The sequence below is a fragment of the Pan paniscus genome, chromosome 20 (assembly GCF_029289425.2).
Source record: "Pan paniscus chromosome 20, NHGRI_mPanPan1-v2.0_pri, whole genome shotgun sequence".
Classification (NCBI taxonomy): Eukaryota; Metazoa; Chordata; class Mammalia; order Primates; family Hominidae; genus Pan; species Pan paniscus.
The window spans coordinates 18737995-18758745 of record NC_073269.2 but is presented as its reverse complement, the minus strand read 5'-3'; the positions used below and the strand labels follow the sequence as shown (position 1 = coordinate 18758745).

The following is a 20751-nucleotide window of genomic DNA, read 5'->3' as shown; positions in this document are numbered from 1 at the left end:
AAGTTTTTAGAGACAGGGTCTCACCCTGCCACTCAGGCTGGAGTGCAGTGGCACAATCACAGCTCACTGCAGCCTCAATCTCCTGGGCTCAAGTGATTTTCCCACCTCAGCCCTCCGGATAGGACTATAGGTGTGTGCCACCATGCCTGGCTTGCTTCTCTCTCTCTCTCTCTCTTTTTTTTTCAGAGGAGGTTTTCCTCTGTTGCCCAGGCTGGAGTGCAGTGGTATGATCATGGCTAACTGTAGCGTTGACCTCCTGGGCTCAAGCGATCTATCCTCCTGCTTCAGCCTCCCAAGCAGCTGGAACTACAGGCACTTGCCACCTCGCCCAGCTAATTTTTTATTTTTTGTAGAGATGGGGTCTCACTATGTTAACCAGGCTGCTCTTGAACTCCTGGGCTCAAGTGATCCTCCCGCTTTGGCCTCCCAAAGTGCTGGGATTACAGGTGTGAGCCACCGCGCCCGGCCACTTCTCTCTTTCTTGTCTGCCTGGTTCTCTCAGTGCGCTCTGCAGAACCAGAACAGCGAAGTGGGTGGCAGGTCCCCTTAGGGGCTCTCACCAATCTCTGTGGCACAGCTGACCAGCCAGCGCACCATCTCCCTCCGCCGCCACGTCATTACATTCAGAGTCATCCGCATCACCTGCAAGGTAGGGGTGGGGAGAAGGGGGTTAGCCCGAGTCTTGGGCTGGCCTATGGAGGGGCGTTGGGAGATGGAGGACCCCAGAAACACTTGGAGGTTAAAGCTGATCCAATGAACCCGGGTAAGTGATCTCAACTTTCTGGGCCTCAATTACCTAGAAAATGGAGATAAAATAGTATCTGTCTCATAGGATTGTTTTTTCTTTTTTGTTGTTGTTTTGTTGTTTTTTTTTTTGAGATGGAATCTTGCTCTGTCACCCAGAATGGCATGCAGTGGTGCGATCTTGGCTCACTACAACCTCCACCTCCCGAGTTCAAGCATTCTCCTGCCTCAGGCTCCCAAGTAGCTGGGATTACAGGCGCCCGCCACCATGCTCAACTAATTTTTGTATTTTTAGTAGAGACGGGGTTTCACTATGTTGGCCAGGCTGGTCTCGAACTCCTGACCTCAAGTGATCCGCCCGCCTCAGCCTCTCAAAGTGCTGGGATTATAGGCGTGAGCCACTGCACCCAGCCTGATTGTTGTGAGAAGTAAACAAAATTGCGTAGGTGAAGCTTTCTGCAAGGTGCTTGTTGCTTGAAAATGCTCTCAGGTAATGTCAGCTGTTAATATCACTGCTGTTGTTGCTGTTCTTCTGAAGTGAGTCCTCACAGATCCTACCCCAGATCCCACCTCATAGATCCTATGCCGGAACAAACCAACCTGTCCCCTCGCTCCTGAAACCTCCATGCTTCCTGTTGGCTCCTCTCCCTTGCCTCAAAGCACCTGCTGTATAAGCCCCACCTCCACTAGGTCCCACCACCAATCAGTAGCTCACGTGTTTGCCTCTCCCCTGAGGCCCCACCCACAGGTCCTGTCCTGCAGACCCTGCCTTCTGTAAGCTCCTACCTCTTGAGTAGCCTCTGAAAGCTCCTTGTCTTGCTCCCCACCCTACAACGGCTCCAATCAGGAGGCTGTCCAGGGCTGATTCTGCACCCTGCTGGCCCTTGTTTGTTCTACCTGGGAAGGTCCCCAGTTTCTTTTTTTTCTCTTTTTTTATTTTTATTTTTTTGAGGGTCTCACTCTGTCACCGGGGCTGAAGTGCAGTTGTGGTCTCTCGGCTCACTGTAACCTACACCTCCTGGGTTCATGTGATTCTCCTGCCTCAGCCTCCCCAGCAGCTGGGACTACAGGCGTCCACCACCATGCATGGCTAATTTTTGGGAGAGACGGGTTTTTGCTGTGTTGGCCAGGCTGGTCTTGAACTCCTGGCCTCAAGCGATCCGCATCGGCCTCCCAAAGTGCTGGGATTACAGGCGTGAACCACAGGGCCTGGCCCCAACTTCTTTTTTCTTTTCTGTTTTTTTCTTTTAGAGTTGGGGTCTTCTTGCTCTGTTACCTGGAGTACAGTGGCGCGATCATAGCTCACTGCTGCAGCCTCAAACTCCTGGCCTCAAGCGGTCCTCTCGCCTCAGCCTCCTGAGGAGCTGGGACTACAGGGGTGCACCATCACACCTGGCTAATTTTTAAAGCTTTTTGTAGAGATGGGGGTCTCACTATGTTGTCCAGGCCAATCTCAAACTCCTGGCCCCAAGCAATCCTCCCACCTTGGCCTCCCAAAATGCTGGAATTACAGGTGTGAGGCACTGTGCCCGGCCCTATTCCTTATCTTCTTAGTGAACTTCTGTCACCCTTTGAGGCCCTGCCCCTTACCTGTCTATCCTGCAGACCCCACCCTCCTCCAGGTCCCATGGGGCCCACACCCTACCAATGACACCTTTCCAGCAAGCTGCACCCAAGATTTGGCCTTGCAGGACCACCCTTTGTTCAGCCCCTGGGGATGACCCAGACACTCAGTTGCAGGCCCTGCATACAGGACTTTTTTTTTTCTTCCCCAAGATGGAGTCTTGCTCCGTCCTTCAGGCTGGAATGCAGTGGTGTGATTTCGGCTCACTGCAACCTCTCCCTCCTGGGTTCAAGCGATTCTCTTGCCTCAACCTCCCGAGTAGCTGGGATTACAGGCGCGTGCCACCACGCTTGGCTAATTTTTGTATTTTTAGTAGAGATGGAGTTTCATCATGTTGGCCAGGCTGGTCTTGAACTCCTGGCCTCGTGATCTGCCCCCCCTCGGCCTCCCAAAGTGTGGGATTACAGATGTGAGCCACCACACCCGGGCTCATACAGGGCTTTCAACCACAGACCCCACCCCTAGAGTTGGCATCTCATCTTGAAGACCTTCCGCCAGGCCAGCCCTTCAGTGGTGAATCCCTCTCCTTAGGCGGCAATCCTCTTCAGGCCCTGCCCCCAAGGAAGCTCTTTATTACTAGGCTCTGCCTCACCCTCAGCTTCAAACCCACCCACCCATGATCCTTAACCAATAGCACATCACTCCCAGGCCCCACCCCCAGGCTCCGCTTGCGGTCCATCTGCTGGCTTGCAGGCCCTGCCTCTCCGCTCCAGTGACAACTCTCCCCTAGACCTCAGTCTCCTCCATAGACGGATTCTATTAATAATTCATAGGCTTCATCCCTACTGGGAACCCCATTCCCACACTCCCAAGACTTACAGACCTTGGCCTTCTGTGGCCCCGCCCCTAAAGGTGAGGTTCACACTCAGGCCCCACCTGCAGAGGTGTGGCCAACGTGAAGACCCCATCCCCAGAGACATGATTCATCCAGTCCCCATTCCCAGGGGAGTGGCTCACTCATGCCACGCCCCCAAGGAAGTGGCCCACACTCAGGCCACGCCCTCAGAGGTGTGTCTCACTCACAGTCCCCGCCCCAAGAGTGGTTCTCGCTCAGTCCCCAGCCACAGAGGAACAGCTCACGCAAATGCCAGGCCCCCAGCGAAGTGGCTCACACTCAGCCCATGCCCCCGGAGGCGCAGCTCACAGTCAGTCCTGGCCCCGAGCCACCATCGCCCTCCCGCATCCACCTGGCAGCCCTCACCTGCAGCCCCAGCTCCAGTGCGATGCCCAGCAGCGTGGTGTCTGGTGGGGCGCTGACCGGGGTGGCTGTCTTGCAGGCGTCCTGCGCCAGCTTAAAGAGCAGGGCCGGAGAGTGGATGTTCTGCTGGATGGAGCCCAGTACCGTGTGCAGCCACTTGGGGTCTCCTGGGTGAAGGGCGGGACAGAGGACACCATCGGATACACCTCAGCACCAGCCTCTGACCACCACCCAACCTGTTCACACAGATCCTTCCACCCAGGGGCACATGTGTGAGTGTGGAGGGATGTGTACTGGGCAATGGTTCTGTGAAGATTCAGACCTCAGTGCCCCCAGCCCTTGCCAATTATCTCCTCTCTGGCCCTTTCCTGTTACTGAAAGCCACCTAGGGGCCGGGCACAGTGGCTCACACCTGTAATCCCAGCACTTTGGGAGGCTGAGGTGGGTGGATCACGAGGTCAAGAGTTTGAGACCAGCCTGGCCAACATGGCGAAACCCCATCTACAAAAATTAGCTGGGCATGGTGGCGGGTGCCTGTAATCCCAGCTACTTGGGAGGATGAGGCACGAGAATCGCTTGAACCCGGGAGGCAGAGGTTGCAGTGAGCTGAGATGGCACCACTGCACTCCAGCCTAGATGATAGAGTAATATCCATCTCAAAAAAGAAAAGAAAAGAAAAGAAAGCCACCTAGGGATCCTATGGACCTCTCCCTCATCTCAAGGGCATTGGTTGCACACCCAGAATGCCAGGGTTCAAATCCTGGTCCTGCCACCCACTAGCTGTGTGACCCTGAGCAAGTCACTTCACCTCTCTGTGCCCTGGCTGCCCCATCTGTAAAATGGGTAACACTCAGGCAATGGAACCCACCTCACAGGGTGGTGGTGGGCCCATACTTGGCAAGGCCTTAACATGGCAAGGAGCTGCTCAAATGTTAGCTTTTATTATTATTATTATTATTATTATTATTTTGAGATGGAGTTTTGTTCTTGTTGTCCAGGCTGGAGTGCAACGGTGCAGTCTCGGCTCACTGCAACCTTTGCCTCCCGGGTTCAAGTGATTCTTCTGCCTCAGCCTCCCAAGTAGCTGGGATTACAGGTGCCCGTCACCACGCCCAGCTAATTTTCATATTTTAGTAGACACAGAGTTTCACCATGTTGGCCAGGCTGGTCTCGAACTCCTGACCTCAGGCGATCCCCCGGCCTCGGCCTCCCAAATTGCTGGGATTACAGGCGTGCACCACTGTGCCTGGCTAATTTTTGCATTTTTAGTAGAGATGGGGTTTCACCATATTGGCCAGGCTGGTCTTGAAGAACTTCTGGCCTCAAGTGATTTGCCCGCCTCAGCCTCCCAAAGTGCTGGGATTATAGGCATGAGCTACCGTGCCCAGCCAATCATTAGGTTTAGATGAGGTCATGAAGTTCAGGTACTCATGAGAGGGTTAGTGACCTTAGAAGAAGATACACTGGAGAAATTTAACTTCTCCTCTCTGTCTCTCCTCTCTCCCTCTTCTCTTTCTTCTCTCTCTCCTCTCTGGCACCTGACTCCTCTCTCTCCCTCTCTCTCTATCCCCCCCTACTATCTCTCCTTTCTCCCTCTCTCTCTCTCCCAGCCTCCTCTCTCTCACTTTCCTCTCTACTCCCCACTTCACTCCCCCCAACTCTCAACAAAGCAAGAAGGTGGCCGTCTGTAAGCTGGGAAGAGAGCCCTCACCAGGAGCTAGCCATACTGACATAGTGATCTTAGACTTCTAGCCTACAGAAATGTGAGAAAATAAATTTTTGTTGTTGAAGTCACGCAGTCTCTGGTGTTTTGTTACAGCAGCCTGAGCTAAGACACCAGGTACCTGCAAGGCTCCACCTCATCTTCCGGTCTCTGCTTAAATGTTCAACTGTTTTATTCCACTCCATGGCACCTGTTACCGTCTCATTTACTGCATCACTCTCTTCTCCCCACTAGAATGTCATTCCACAGGGCAGGGGATCTGGGACAGTTTTGTCACCTGCTACATCCCCAGCACCTGAGACAGTGTCCGGTACATATAGGAGGTGCTCAAAGAATGCGGGGGGACTTTTGTGAAAGGATAAGAGGAGGCAGGAAAGTTAAGAGGGAAGGAAGAAGGAGATGACAGAGGAGGAAGACAAAGGAATCGGGACAGCTGCCAGCCTCACCCTTGGCGGCCGTCAACATGGTGGAAGCCAGTTCACACTGGCGGGTCTCCAGGTGGCCAAGGATGAACCAGCGGGGGAAGTGGTTGCTCATGATGGAGTCCAGCGGGCTGGGATGAGGTTCTCCAGCAGGAAATGCTGTCTCCAGTACGGGCAGCCTGGGTAAGGGGAGAAGTGAGCCATGGTGAGGAGGGGCTGCTGTCCCCATTCTCTCTAGGAGACAGAGAAGCCTCCTGGCCCAGCCTCCCCACTTCAGCCAGCAGAGCCCTGAGAGCCCAAGATGATGGAAGATGTGTGTGCAAGATGTTCACTGCAGTGTTGTTTATAAATTGATACATTTACTTATTTTAGAGACAGGGTCTCACTCTGTTGTCACCCAGGCTGGAGTCCTGTGGGACAATCATAGCTCACTGAAGCCTCAAACTTCTCGGCTCAAGTAATCCTCCCACTTCAGCCTCCTGAGTAGCTGGGACTACAGGCACGTGCCACCATACCTGGCTTTTTTCTTTCTTTTTTTTTTTGAGACGGAGTTTCACTCTTTTTGCCCAGGCTGGAGTGCAATGGCGCAATCTCGGCTCACTGCAATCTCTGCCTCCTGGGTTCAAACGATTCTCTTGCCTCAGCCTCCCGAGTAGCTGGGATTACAGGCGTGTACTACCACGCCTGGCTAATTTTGTATTTTTAGTAGAGACGGGTTTTCTCCATGTTGGTCAGGCCGGTCTCAAACTCCTGACCTCAGGTGATCCGCCCTCCTCGGCCTCCCAAAGTACTGGGATTATAGGCGTGAACCATGGCTCCTGGCCCTAATTTTTGTATTTTTAGTAGACATGGGGTTGCATCATGTTGGCCAGGCTAGTCTTGAACTCCTGTCCTCAAGTGATCCGCCCGTCTTGGCCTCCCAAAGTGCTGGGATTACAGACGTGAGCCACCGTGCCTGGCCACTGATCTGTATTTCAATGACTTAATTCTGTCATTGTTCTGCCAGAAAAGCCACAGACAATTCACAGATGAATGGACATGGCTGTGTGCCAATAAAACCATTTCTGGACACTAAAATTTGAATTTCATATATTTTTCATGTGTTACAAAATATTCTTTTGATTTTTTTCAACCGTTTATAAATGTAAAAACCATTCTTATCTCATGGGCTGTACGAAAACAGGTGGTTGGCCAAATTAGGCCCCATGGGCTGTATTTTGCTGAGAAAAAAAATTCTTGCATAGAAAAGTCTGTTGTCTAAATCTTGGCTCTTACAGGCTGTTCTTTCTAAATATTCTGGAAAAACACTCCAAACTGTGTGTGTGTGTGTGTGTGTGTGTGTGTGTGTGTGTGTGTGTGTGTGTGTGTGTGTTTGTGTTTTTTAAAGAGATGGGCCAAGGCAAGAGGGTCGCTTGAGGCCAGGAATTTGAGACCAACCTGGGCAATGTAATGAGATCCCATCACTACAAAAAAAATTTTTAAACTAGGCCGGGTGTGGTGGCTCATGCCTGTAATCCCAGCACTTTGGGAGGCTGAGGTGGGTGGATCACGAGGTCAGGAGATTGAGACCATCCCGGCTGACATGGTGAAAACCTGTCTCTACTAAAAATACAAAAAATTAACCAGGCCTGGTGGTGGGCGACTGTAGTCCCAGCTACTTGGGAGGCTGAGGCAGGAGAATCACTTGAACCCAGGAGGTTTGGAGCTTGCAGTGAGCGGAGCTTGCAGTGAGCCGAGATTGTGCCACTGTACTCCAGCCTGGGCGAGAAAGTGAGACTCCCTCTCAAAAAAAAAAAAAAATTTAAAACTAGCCAGGCATGGTGACAAGTACCTGTAGTCCCAGTTACTTGGGAGGCTTAGGTGGGAGGATCCTTTGAGCCCATGTATATGAGGCTGTGAAGAGCTATGATCCTGCCATTGCATATCCAGCCTGGGCAATGGAGCGAGACTGTCTCTAAAAGGACAAAAAAAAGAGAGAGATGGGGTCTTGCTCTGTTGCCCAGGCTGGCGTGCAGTGGCAATTCATAGGTGGGATCATAGATCACTACAGCCTTGAATTCCTGGGCTCAAGCAATCCTCCCTCCTCAGCCTCCCAAGTAGCTAGGACCATAGATGTGTACCAGGCTGGATCCCAAGTTGTTTATAGGTACGTCTGAAGGATGGTTTCAGAAGGTGTGGAATAGGTTGCACCTTTTTGGGCATGGTTTACTATTGAGTTGGCCTTTTTTTTTTTTTTTTTTGGAGACAGAGTCTCGCTCTGTCTCCCAGGCTGGAGTGCAGTGGTGCGATCTCGGCTCATTGCAACCTCCACCTCCCGGGTTTAAGTCATTCTCCTGTCTCAGCCTCCGGAGTAGCTGGGATTACAGGTATGCACCTCCACACCCAGCTAATTTTTGTATTTTTAGTAGAGATAGGTTTTCACTATGTTGGCCAGGCTGGTCTCAAACTCATGACCTCAGGTGATCTGTCCGCCTTGGCCTCCCAAAGTGCTGGGATTACAGGCATGAGCCACCATGCCCGGCCAAGTTGGCTTTCAAATATTCTCCTTCTGTGAATCTGCTGGTGTACGTGATAAATGAAAACCAGGTTATTCATTGCCTTTTTTTTTTTTTTTTGGAAATTGCGTAAATGTCTATCAGCTTCCAACTGGTTCTTTTATGACGTGTCCTTAGAGTGGAAGGCTATGCAGTGATTCACGTACTGTGTGATAAGACAAATCCTGTAAGATGCAAAGCTCAGTGAGAAAAAGGTGCAAAGAATAGATACAGGATGTACCACTGGTATAAAAGGAGGATCAACGTTCAATTTCCAGATTATGGGTTTGCAGAAACCTCAATTCTTGCAGGATAGACACAAAAGTGATAACCCTGCTTGCGTCCGGAGAGATCTGGATAGGCTGAGATAAAACTGCCTAGAAAAGATTTCAGCTTTGTGTATCTTTTCATGTATCATGTGAATATTCTCAAACTCAAAATAATATTACACATTCAGCCAGGTGTAGTGGCTCACGCCTGTAATCCCAGAGCTTTGGAAAGCCGAGGTGGGCGGATCACTTGAGCTCAGAAATTCGAGACCAGCCTGAGCAACATGGTGAAACCCCGTCTCTACAAAAAATACAAAAATTAGCCCAGTGCGGTGGTGCACGCCTGGAGTCCTGGATACTCAGGAGGCTGAGATGGGAGGATTGCTTGAGCCTGGGAGGCAGAGGTTGCACTGAGCAGAGATTGCACCACTTTACTCTGGCCTGGGTGACAGAGCCAGACCCTGTCTCAAAACAAAAAAAACACAAAACAAAAAACACACATTTATACTTAATAATAAAAAGCACGGCTGTGTGAGGTGGCTTATGCCTGTAATCCTAGCACTTTGGGAGGCCAAGGCAGGTGGATCATGAGGTCAGGAGTTCGAGACAACATGAGCAACATGGTGAAATCCTGTCTCTATTAAAAATACAAAAATTACTAACACGGTGAAACCCCGTCTCTACTAGAAATACAAAAAATTAGCCGGGCGTGGTGGCGGGCGCCTGTGGTCCCAGCTACTCAGGAGGCTGAAGCAGGAGAATGGCGTGAACCTGGAAGGTGGAGCTGAGATCGGCCCTGGGAGTGGGCCGAGATCGCGCCACTGCACTCCAGCCTGGGCGACAGAGCAAGACTCCGTCTCAAAAAAAACAAAAAACAAAAAACAAAAATTAGCTGGGCATGGTGGTGCATGCCTGTAATCCTAGCCACTCGGGAGGCTGAGGCAGGAAATTGCTTGAACCCAGGAGGTGGAGGTTGCAGTGAGTTGAGATCGCGCCACTGCACTCCAGCCTGGGTCACAGAGGACTCCAGCTCAAAATAAATAAATAAATAAATAAATAATAATGAAAAGCACATGGCATCACCAAATGCCAGGGCGAGAGAGACTGAATTAACTAGGCTGTGAGTTCAGGCTGGATGGGTGGGGCTCTGAGCTACCCCCCATGCCCGCCCCTCTTCCCCCCAGCTCCCCCTGCCACCGCCTTGGCCACCTATCCTCACCTCATAGCTCGCAGCGCGAGGCGATAGGCCAGGTCCGGGTCATGAGGCAGCAGTGCGGTGAACAGGTAGCGGGCACAGGTGTGCATGGGCACGCTCTCCCGGAACAGCACCTCCCCAAAGCCACTGAAGGGACCCCCTGCAGGAACAGCCTGAGCTCAGTCCCCAAGTGTGGGCTCGCCTCTGCCCTTCCCCAGGTCTCACTAGACCCCAGGCTTTAAGTAGAGGGTGGGCTGGCCCCTGGGTAGAGTGGCTGTGGCTAGATGGGTCTCTGGGGTAGGGGTTCAGGTCTGAGACTGAGGCAATCTCTGGGTAATCCAAATAAAAGAGGAGGCTGGGCGCGGTGGCTCACGCCTGTAATCCCAGCACTTTGGGAGGCCGAGGCTGGCAGATCACGAGGTTAGGAGTTCGAGACCATCCTGGCTAACACGGTGAAACCCCGTCTCTACTAAAAATACAAAAACAATTAGCCAGGTGTGGTGGCAGGCACAAGTAGTCCCAGCTACTCGGGAGGCTGAGGCAGGAGAATGGCGTGAACCCGGGATCGGAGGGTGCAGTGAGCCGAGATTGCGCCACTGCATTCCAACCTGGGAGACAGAGCGAGACTCCGTCTCAAAAAAAAAAAAAGAGGAGGCAGGGGACCACGGCTCATGCCTGTAATCCCAGCACTTTGGGAGGCCGAGGCGGGCGGATCACTTGAGGTCAGGAGTTTGAGACCAGCCTGGCCAACATGGGGAAACCCCATCTCTACTAAAAATACAAAAATCAGCCGGGTGTGGTGGCGCATGCCTGTAATCCCAGCTACTCGGGAGGCTGAGGCAGAAGAATCACTTGAACCCGGGAGGCAGAGATTGCAGTGAACCGAGATCGCGCCACTGCACTCCAGCCTGGGTGACAGAGTGAAGACTGTCGCAAAATAAAAAAGGAAAAAAGGAAAAGGAAAAGAAGAGACTCCAGGCACATTCGCAGGTGAGGAGCAGGACTCAGATACAAGGTGGGGCCAGAGGGTGGAGGTGGGGCTGCACCTGCCTTGGGGAACGGGACCAGCGGCCAAGACCAGCAAGTCCGATAGCGTAGGGGGCCTTGAAGGGGCAGGGATAAACGGCTCCCTGTAGCGCTAGGGAACGGAGTCTCACAACACACAGGTCAATAGGGCCTGGCCATTGGCGGGGCCAATGAGGAGCAGGCCGGGACAGGGGCGGTGTCTAAGTTGCGGATGAAGGTGGGACGCCCTCGCTTTAACATCAACCACTTGGCTCATTGGCTCCCGGGAGGGAAGGGGGCGGCGCCTCAGCACACGCAGCAGTTGCTGGCTGGCAGCACGCACTAGGTGGCGGGAAAAAGAGCTGGATCTCTCCTTTTAGAAACTGCCAAGGTATGAGAGGACAGTATCACCAGGAGGCGGGGCTAGGGGCGGGGCTGGGCCGGGGCCTCCCATCTGGCAGCAACCGGGCCGCTACAGGACCAGGGGCTGGACCCTACCCTTCAGCAACAGCCAGGCCTAGGGGCGGGGCCTCACCTTCCAGGAGCAGCCCCGCCTGCTTGCGCAGCACCTGCACCAACCGCTCATCCAACTCCACCTCCTCCAGCAGGGCCAGCAGCTGCTCCTCGTTGCGCACCACCTTGTCCTGGGCGTACAGCCCCTCCGGCAGGGCCCGCTGCTGCCCCAGCCCCAGCAGTGCCACCTCCAGCGCCAGCACCAAGTAGGACTCCCCAGGGCTCCCGGGCACAGGCACGTGCTGGTAGGCCACCTTCCGCTTCTCGGGGCCTGAGTCTGGGGGAGACAGGGCCAGGGCTGCTGGAGACGGATCCCCTTCCCTAAGGCCCCTGTAGCCCTTGGCCTCAAGCATGGAGACCTGGGCGCCGGGTAGGCTTTAGAGGGAGCCCAGAAGCTCCCAGCACTCACTGGGTTGGGGGAGCGCGGGAGCCCCACCTTCTAGCAGCAGCTAGGCCTATGGTGGCCTCACTTTCAGGAGAAGCTAAGCCTATTGGCTCTGGGCACTGGCCAGAGGAGGTAGCCAAGGGTAGGGGCGTGGCCAAGGGTAAGAGTCTGGGAGTTACCTTATAGGGGTACTGGGCCAGGGGGCGTGGCCAACGAGGCGGGGTTGTCCCACCTCCTCCAAGAGTCCCCCATGTGAGTACCTGGGTAAAGGGTAAGTGTCTCCTCCTCCAGACGACAGGCCTCCAGGAGCGCCCTGCAGAGGCAGCCAATGGGGTCCAGGGGGTGCCCCACCCATCCTTCGGTGTTGGTGATGCAGGTGGAGCCCTTCTGGAGCAGCTCTGCAGGTGGAAAGAGGGGGCTCAATGCCCACACACCTGCCCAAGTCTCTAGGAGGGAGGGGTATTCCTCTTCTTGACCTGCCACCCAGCCTAGCCCCATAATGCCCACCACCTGCTCACCCAATGGTCACCTTCAACTTTTTTTTTTGAGGTGGGGTCTCGCTTATTGCCCAGGCTGGAGTGCAGTGGCCCAGTCATAGCTCACTGCAGCCTCTGGAGCTCAAGCGATCCTCCTGCTTCGGCCTCCCAAAGGGATTACAGGCATGGGCCACCATGCCTGGCCACTGGACGCTTTCTAAAACACCCGAAGCGTCATTCCCCTCCTCATTGCCCTTATTCCCTCTCCACCTCTCTGAAGATAAAGCCCCAACAGCCTTTAGGGCCCCCAAGGACCAGTATGAAGTTCTTCCATATACTGGTGACCTGCCTCATCTGGAGGCCAATCCTCCAGCCTCGTCCTCCAAGCCACGTACTCTCTTCCCTCCTGGCTCCTGCTCATGGTGTTCCTTCTATTCTGAGCACTTCCTCCATCCCCTTCTCCTGGGTAACTCCTGCACATCCTTTTTCTTTTTTTAAATTTTTTCTGAGATGGAGTTTTGCTCTTGTTGCCCAGACTAGAGTGCAATGGCGTGATCTCAGCTCACCACAACCTCCAGGTACCTCCCGGTTCAAGGGATTCTCCTGCCTCAGTGTCCTGAGTAGCTGGGAATACAGGTACGTGCCACCACACCTGGCTAATTTGTTTTGGATTTTTAGTAGAGATGGGGTTTCACTATGTTGGCCAGGCTGGTTTTGAACTCCTAACCTCAGGCAATCCGCCTGCCTCCACCTCCCAAAGTGTTGGGATTACAGGCGTGAGCCACTGTGCCTGGCCATGCACATCCTTAAATACTCAGCTAATTAGCCACCTGGCTAATTTTTAAAATCTAGGGGCCTTTCACTGATGCTGCCAAGCCTGGTCAGAGCTCTGCTCGGGTCCCAGGGCCCCCATGTTTCCTCCACGACACACTTTTCTTCATTCAATTTCCTGATAGCTGATCCATCAACCCCATCGACTAGCTCTCTCAACTGGTGGACTCCCTCCTGTCCCCCACCCCCATATCTAGTACACAATGTGGTTTTTGGGGCTCATACAGCCTCCTTCCCTCCCTCCCTTCCTTCCCCTCTCTCTCCCCCCATCTCTCTCTGTCCCTCCCTCCCCACCTCTTTCTTTCCTCTTCTCTTTCTCCTCGCTCTCCTCTCTTTTTTTTTTTAAATTTTTTGAGACGGAGTCTCGCTCTGTCACCCAGTCTAGAGTGCAGTGGTGTAATCTTGGCTCACTGCAACCAACCTCTGCCTCCCAGATTAAAGCAATTCTCATGCCGCAGCCTCCCTAGTAGCTGGAAATACAGGTGTGTGCCACCACGCCTGGCTAATTTTAAAAATATTTTCAGTAGGCCAGGCACGGTGGCTTACACCTGTAATCCTAGCACTTTGGGAGGCTGAGGTGGGTGGATCAAAAGGTCAGGAGTTCGAGAAGAGCCTGGCCAACATAGTGAAACCCCATCTCTACTAAAAACACAAAAATTAACTGGGTGTGGTGGTGGGTGCCTGTAGTCCCAAGCTACTCAGGAGGCTGAGGCCGGAGAATTGCTTGAACCTGGGAGGCGGAGGTTGCAGTAAGCCGAGATTGCGCCACTGCACTCCAGACTGGGCGAAAGACCGAGACTCCATCTCAAAAAAAAAAAAAAAAAAAAATTTCCAGGCACGGTGGCTCAAGCCTGTAATACCAGAACTTTGGGAGGCCAAGGCAGGCAGATCATCTGAGGTTGGGAGTTCGAGACCAGTCTCACCAATGGAGAAACCCCATCTCTACTAAAAATACAAAAAAATTAGCCGGGCATGGTGGCGCATGCCTGTAATCCCAGCTACTTGGGAGGCTGAGGCAGGAGAATCCCTTGAACCTGGGAGGTGGAGGTTGCGGTGAGCCGAGATTGCTCCATTGCACTCCAACCTGGGCAACAAGAGCGAAACTCCGTCTAAAAAAAAAAAAGAGATGAAGTCTTGCTCTGTCACCCAGGCTAGAGTGCAGTGGCATAATTATAGCTCACTGCAGCCTTGAACTCCTGGGCTCAAGTGATCCTCCTGCCTCAGCCTACAGAGTAGCTGGGACTACAGGTGTGAGCCACCACATCCAGCTAATTTTTTTTTTTTTAATTTTTGTAGAGACATTGTCTCACTATGTTGCCCAGGCTGATGTTGAACTCCTGGCCTCAAGCAATCCTCCCACCTCGGACTCCCAATGTGCTGGGATCACAGGTGCGAGCCCCCGTGCCCGGCTGAGGCTGACCTTTTTTCTGCTGCTTGTAGCTCTCTAGCTGATGCCGCTGCTGCAGCCGGAGTGTGTTGATGATGGCACTTGCCAGCCGCAGGGCCTGGCGGGGGTATCCGTGGGCACGCAGGGTGTCCACACGGGCACAGGCAGTGGGGAAAGGTTCTCCCAGCCACAGTGGGCAGCCCTGGGGGTCGAAAGTCGGTTTGTCCCCACCCATGCTGCCTGTGAGGCTGGGCCCGTAGGAGTCACTGGCCAGGATCCTCTGCAGGTAGGCGTCATTCCAGTGTAGCTCTCCAGCCAGCAAGGCGCGGCCAAATACCGTGTGGCGGGGACTTGTGGCTGCCACCTCTTCCTCTTCCTCCGAGCCTGCAGAGAGGCACCCAACATGGCTCAGTGAGGGGGGGTCCCTATAGCAGTTGAGCCGTGTCCAGCTTTTCCCACCAAGTACTAACTGGGGTTTAGGCCGGGGCAAAGCTATGGGCATACATCATCTGCCCAGTCCTTGAAGCCACCCTTCAAAGATGCGTGTGTAGGCTGGGCATGGTGGCTTACACTTGTAATCCCAGCACTTTGGGAGGCCAAGGTGGGAGGATCACATGAGGCCAGGAGTTCGAGACCAGGCTGGCCAACATGGCGACACCCCATCTCTACTAAAATTAACCCTGGCGTGGTGGTGCACACCTGTAATCCCAGCTACTTGGGAGGCTGAGGAATGAGAATCGCTTGAACCCAGGAGGCAGAGGTTGCAGTGAGCCAAGGTTGTGTCACTGCACTCCAGCCTGGGCATCAGAGTGAGACTGTCTCAAAAAAAAAAAAAAAAAAAAGGATGCGTGTATGTGTTCGGAGCTAGTACAGGCCCATCACATTGATAGGAAACTGAGGTTGAGCAACTAACTGGCTGTCTGTCTTCCTCTTCCTACTTGCTATTTTTCTTTTCTTTCTTTCTTTTTTTTTTTTTTGAGACAGGGTCTCACTCTGTCGTCCAGGCTAGAGTGCAGTGGTGCGATCTTGGCTCACTGCAACCTCCGCCTCTCAGGCTCAAGCGATTCTCCCATCTCAGCCCCGAGTATCCGGGATTCCAGGCGTGCGTCACAACACCCAGCTAATTTTTGTATTTTTTGTAGAGACAAGGTCTCACCATGTTACTCTGGCTGGTCTCGAACTCCTGGCCTCAAGCAATCTGCCCCCCTCAGCCTCCCAAAGTGCCGGGATTACAGGCGTGAGCCACCATGTCTGGCCTGTACTTGCTATAAATTTTTTTCCCTTCTCTCCTCAATCTCTCTCTGTCTTCCTTCCTATCTGCTCCTCTGTCTGCCTCTCCCTCTCTCCATCCATCTCTGCCTCTCTTTACTTGTTTCTCTCTCCTCAATATCTCACTTTCCCCTTCTGTTTGATTCCTCCTTTTTTCCTCTCTCATCCTCTCTTTGCTCCCATAGCTAGCAGAAGGCCAAGCCAGACCAGCCCAGGACTGCAGGTGTTTTAAGCATTTTACTTCACTTGCCCACTTGGGCTGCCATTGCTCCTGCCCTTGGCACTCGCTCTTTCCTGGCTGGACAAGTTGGGATGAGTCCTGGAAGAACAGCCAAGGACTGGGGTCCGCTTTGCTCTGCCCCACTCCCTCTCTCTCCTGGGAAGAGGACCATGATGGTAAGTGGGGCCACAGTTAGTGGTGATGGTTTTCGGGGGGCATGGTAAAGACCCCTCTCTCCTACCTGGGGCGGGGGCCATGGTGGGCTGCAGGCTGGGGCCATCGAAGGAGTAGTTGCCCTCTTCCAGTGGGCACACGTCGAGCTTGTCCCACCTGCTGAGTAGCTGGAGCCAGCCTGCCCTTTCCTCTGGTTTGCAGTGGGGGCTCAGGACGACGCAAACCCACAGGGCCCCTGAGGAGGCACGGGGCAGGCTCAATATTCCTTCCAACAGTGGCAGCAACACACACTTCCACAGTGCCCACTGTGTGCCACCTGATGATCTGCTAACCCCTCACCTCGACCCTCGGAAGTTGCAACTCGCAGCCTTTGCACCTTACAGACAAGTAAACTGAGGCACAGAGACATAACACGGCTTGCACAGGGTCACACCGCTGGTAAGTTAGAAGTTGGGATTAGAGCGTCAGGCGTGATGACTCACGCCTGTAATCCCAGCACTTTGGAAGGCTGAGGCAGGCGGATCACCTGAGGTCAGGAGTTTAAGAACAGCCTGGCCAACATGGTGAAGCCCTGTCTCTACTGAAAATACAAAAAAAAAAAAAAAAAAAAAAAAAAAAAAAGCCAGGCATGATTGTGGGTGCCTGTAATCCCAGCTATTCAGGAGGCTGAGGCAGGAGAATGGCTCGAACCCGGGAGGTGGAGGTTGCAAGGAGCTGAGATCACACCACTGCACTCCAGCCTGGGTAAAAAGAGCAAAACTCCATCTCAAAAAAAAAAAAAAAAAAAGAAGTTGGGATTACATCCCAGGCCTCTGTAGTCCTAGCTACTTGGGAGGCTGAGGCACAAGAATCGCTTCAACCCAGGAGGCAGAGGTTGCAGTGAGCCGAGATCACACCACTGTACTCCAGCCTGGGCAACAGAGTGAGACTCGATCTCAAAACAAAACAAAAACAAACAAACAAAAAAACCAGGCCTTCAGACTCCTCTCAAGGTGTTTTGGGGTTTTTTGGGTAGCATTTATCACCATCTCATGCAGGGGTCTGCAAACTAGCAAACCACTGCCCATGGTGAAAACTGAACCACCCTTTATTTTTGATTAGCCTGCACGCTAAGATTTATTTTTCCCTTTTTATTTGTACTTGTTTTTATTTATTTATTTTTTGAGACAGAGTCTCACTCTGTCACCCAGGCTGGAGTGCAGTGGCGCAATCTCAGCTCACTGTAACCTCCACCTCCTGGGTTCAAGCGATTCTCCTGCCTCAGCCTCCCAAGTAGCTGGGATTACAGGCGTCCGCCACAATGCCTGGCTAATTTTTGCATTTTTAGTAAAGGCGGGGTTTCACCATGTTGGCCAAGCTGGTCTCGAACTCCTGACCTCAAGTGATCTGCCCACCTCGGCCTCCCAAACTGCTGGAATTAAGGTGTGAGCCACTGCACCCGGCCTATTTTTCCATTTTTAAATGGTCAGGGAAATACAACCAAAAGAATATTTTGCAACTTGTGGGAATAATATAAAATTCAAATAAATTAATAAGTATCTATAAATAAAGCCGGTTTTTAAAAAATTTAGAGACAGGGTCTCATCGTGTCATCTAAGCTGCACTCGAACTCCTGGGCTCAAGCAATCCTCCTGCCTCACTCAGCCTTCCAAGTAGTAGGGAGTACAGGCTCCCGCCACTGTGCCAAGCGCCTTTTTTTGTTGTTGTTGAGACAGGGTCTTGCTCTGTTGCCCAGGCTGGAGTGCAGTGGTGTGATCATGGCTCACTGCAGCCTCAACCTCCGGGGCCCAAGTGATCCCCCTACCTCAGCCCCGCAAAGTGCTGGGATTACAGGTGTGAGCCACTGCACCTGGCCTCCCAGCTCTTAAATAAAGTTTTATTGAAATGCTACCATGCCCGTTTGGTATATATGTCTGTGTCTGCCTTTTTTACTATAATAGACAGAGTGAGGTCTTCATGACAGAGACCAGATGGCCTGCAGGGCTGAATAACATTAACTCTGTGTCTCTTACAGAAAACATATGTTGGCCAGTGCGGTGGCTCATGCCTGTAATCCCAGCACTTTGGGAGGCCTAGGCAGGCGGATCACGAGGTCAGGAGATCGAGACCATTCTGGCTAACATGGTGAAACCCCATCTCTACTAAAAATACAAAAAATTAGCCGGGCGTGGTGGCAGGCGCCTGTGGTCCCAGCTACTCGGGAGGCTGAGGCAGGAGAACGGCGTGAATCCGGGGGGCGGAGCTTGCAGTGAGCCGAGATCGTGCCACTGCACTACAGCCTGGGTGACAAAGCAAGACTCCATCTCAAAAAAAAAAAAAAAAAAAAAAAAAAAAAAGCCTGGGCGTGGTGGCTCACGCCTGTAATCCCAGCCCTTTGGGAAGCCGAGGTGGGCGGATCATGAGGTCAGGGGATCGAGACCATCCTGGTTAACCCAGTGAAACCCCGTCGCTACTAAAAATACAAAAAAATTAGCCGGGCGTGGTGGCGGGCCTCTGTAGTCCCAGCTACTCGGGAGGCTGAGGCAGGAGAATGGCATGAACCCAGGAGGCAGAGCTTGCAGTGAGCTGAGATTGTGCCACTGCACTCCAGCTTGGGCGACAGAGCAAGACTCCGTCTCAAAAAAAAAAGAAAAAAGAAAACATATGTTGGCTGGGTGCGGTGGCTCACGCCTGTAATCGCAGCACTTTGGGAGGCTGAGGCGGGTGGATCACGAAGACAGGAGTTCGAGACCAGCCTGATCAACATGGTGAAACTCCGTCTCTACTAAAAATACAAAAATTAGCTAGGCATGGTGGCACGCACCTATAATCCCAGCTACTGAGAAAGCTAAGGCAGGAGAATCATTTGAACCCAAGAGGCGGAGGTTGCAGTGAGCCGAGATCGTGCCACTGCACTCCAGCCTGGGAGACAGGGTGAGAGTCCGTGTCAAAAAAAGAAAACAGGCCAGGTGCCATGGCTCACACCTGTAATCCCAGCACTCTGGGAGGCTGAGGCGGGTAGATCACAAGGTCAGGAGATCAAGACAACCCTGCCTAACACAGTGAAACCCCGTCTCTAATTAAAAAAAATACAAAAAATTAGCCGGACTTTAGTGGCGGGCGCCTGTAGTCCCAGCTACTAGGGAGGCTGAGGCAGGAGAATGGTGTGAACCCGGAGGGCGGAGCTTGCAGTGAGCCGAGATAGTACCACTGCACTCCAGCACTCCAGCCTGGATGACAGAGCGAGACTCCTTCTCAAAAAAAAAAAGAAAAGAAAACAAACAAACAAAAATATGTCAGCTTGGTACAGTGGCTCATGCCTGTCATCCCAGCACTTTGAGAGGCCAAGGCCAGAGGATCGCTTGAGCCCAAGAGTTTGAGGTTACAGTGAGCCGTGACTGTGCCACTGTACTTCAGCCTGGGCGCACAGTGAGATCCTGTCTCTAAAAAAAGAAAAAAAGAAACAAAGAAAACATGTAGGCTGGGTGTGGTGGCTCATGCATGTCATCTCAGTACTTTGGGAGGCTGGGTGAGAGGACTGCTTGAGTCCAGGAGTTCAAGACCAGACTTGGCAAGATAGTGAGACCCTGTCTCTTCAAAAAATTAAAAATTAGCTGGATGTGGTAGTGTGCACCTGTAGACCCAGCTACTTGGGAGGCTGAGGTGTAGGATCACTTGAGTCCGGGAGGCAGAGGTTGCAGTCAGCCGAGATTGTGCCACTGCACGCCAGCCTGGGCAACAGAGTGATACCCTGTCTCAAAACAAAGAAAACGTGTGTACGTGTGTATCAACCCCTGGGCCAATGACATTTGATTGCCTGTGCCTACTGTCAGATCCACGTGAACAGGATTTTGACTCTCTTGTTCTCTGCCGGACCACCAGTGCCCAGTACCATGCCTGGCACTTTAGAGGCGCTCACAAATGTTTGCCAAACGAATGGAGGGCGGATTCAGGGAACAGACCCTAATCTTGGAGTGGGCCAGCCCCCATGGGAGCCGAAGTCCCGGTGTCCACCACGCACCGGGGTTTGGGCCTCACCCAGCTCATCCCAGAGCTGCCGGCACTTGTCCGTCATGCCCGCGCCCTGCTGCCGCCACAGGGCCAGGCGCGGGTCCTGCAGGAACTGCTCGGTCATGAGAATCAGCATGCGCGCCCCGTTGGAGTCCCGCATTCGCAGCATCTCCCGCACCTGTGCCGGGGACAGGGTGGTGAGGAAGGGCTGGGGCGTCCGCCGGGGCCTTCTGCACCCCGCGCCCCGCCGGCCCGCACGGCACCTTGCTGAACATGGAGCGCAGCTGCTGGCTGGCCCCGTAGTAGCCGCCATTGGACAGTAGCTGCTTCACCTGCTCCTGGATCTGCTCCTCGTCCAGGTGCCAGCAGTTGGCGTCCTCGATTCCTGCGCCGGCGGTGGGGTCTGGGGCACCTGCAGGGAGGGAGGGAAAGGAAGCTGAGGCTGGGGCTGGAGTTGGGGTTGGGTTGGGTTGAGGAGAGCTGTCCTTTTTTTTTTTTTTTTTTTGGAGACGGAGTTTGGCTCTTCTTGCCCAGGCTGGAGTGCTGTAGCACGATCTTCGCTCACTGCAACCTCTGCCTCCCGGATTCAAGTGATTCTCCTGCCTTAGCCTCCCAAGTAGCTGGGATTACAGGCACGCCCCACTACACTTTGCCAATTTTTTTTGTATTTTTAGTACAGGCGGGATTTCACCATGTTGGTCAGGCTGGTCTCAAACTCCTGACCTCAGGTGATCCACCCACCTTGGCCTCCCAAAGTGCTGGGATTACAGGCATGAGCCACTGTGCCTGACC

The 20751-nt window shown here is 53.1% G+C and overlaps 1 protein-coding gene across 7 annotated transcripts in view; it reads right to left on the bottom strand.

Annotated features, from left to right (window-relative positions):
- ZSWIM4 (zinc finger SWIM-type containing 4) overlaps positions 1-20751 on the bottom strand; it is a 36635-nt gene that overhangs the window by 2938 nt on the left and 12946 nt on the right. For 2 of the 7 annotated variants that reach the window (XM_008967699.6, XM_063599941.1), the window contains 10 exons: positions 20223-20371; positions 19987-20137; positions 16037-16204; positions 14340-14690; positions 11873-12010; positions 11250-11504; positions 9734-9869; positions 5736-5890; positions 3570-3733; positions 561-642 (listed from right to left, as the gene is read on the bottom strand). In XM_008967699.6, coding sequence (XP_008965947.4) covers positions 561-642; positions 3570-3733; positions 5736-5890; positions 9734-9869; positions 11250-11504; positions 11873-12010; positions 14340-14690; positions 16037-16204; positions 19987-20137; positions 20223-20371 — 1749 coding nt within the window. Of the gene's footprint in view, positions 1-560; positions 643-3569; positions 3734-5735; positions 5891-9733; positions 9870-11249; positions 11505-11872; positions 12011-14339; positions 14691-16036; positions 16205-19986; positions 20372-20751 lie in introns of all 7 variants that reach the window. The other 5 variants (XM_034944807.4, XM_034944809.4, XM_063599940.1 and 2 more) reach the window with 5 other exon arrangements.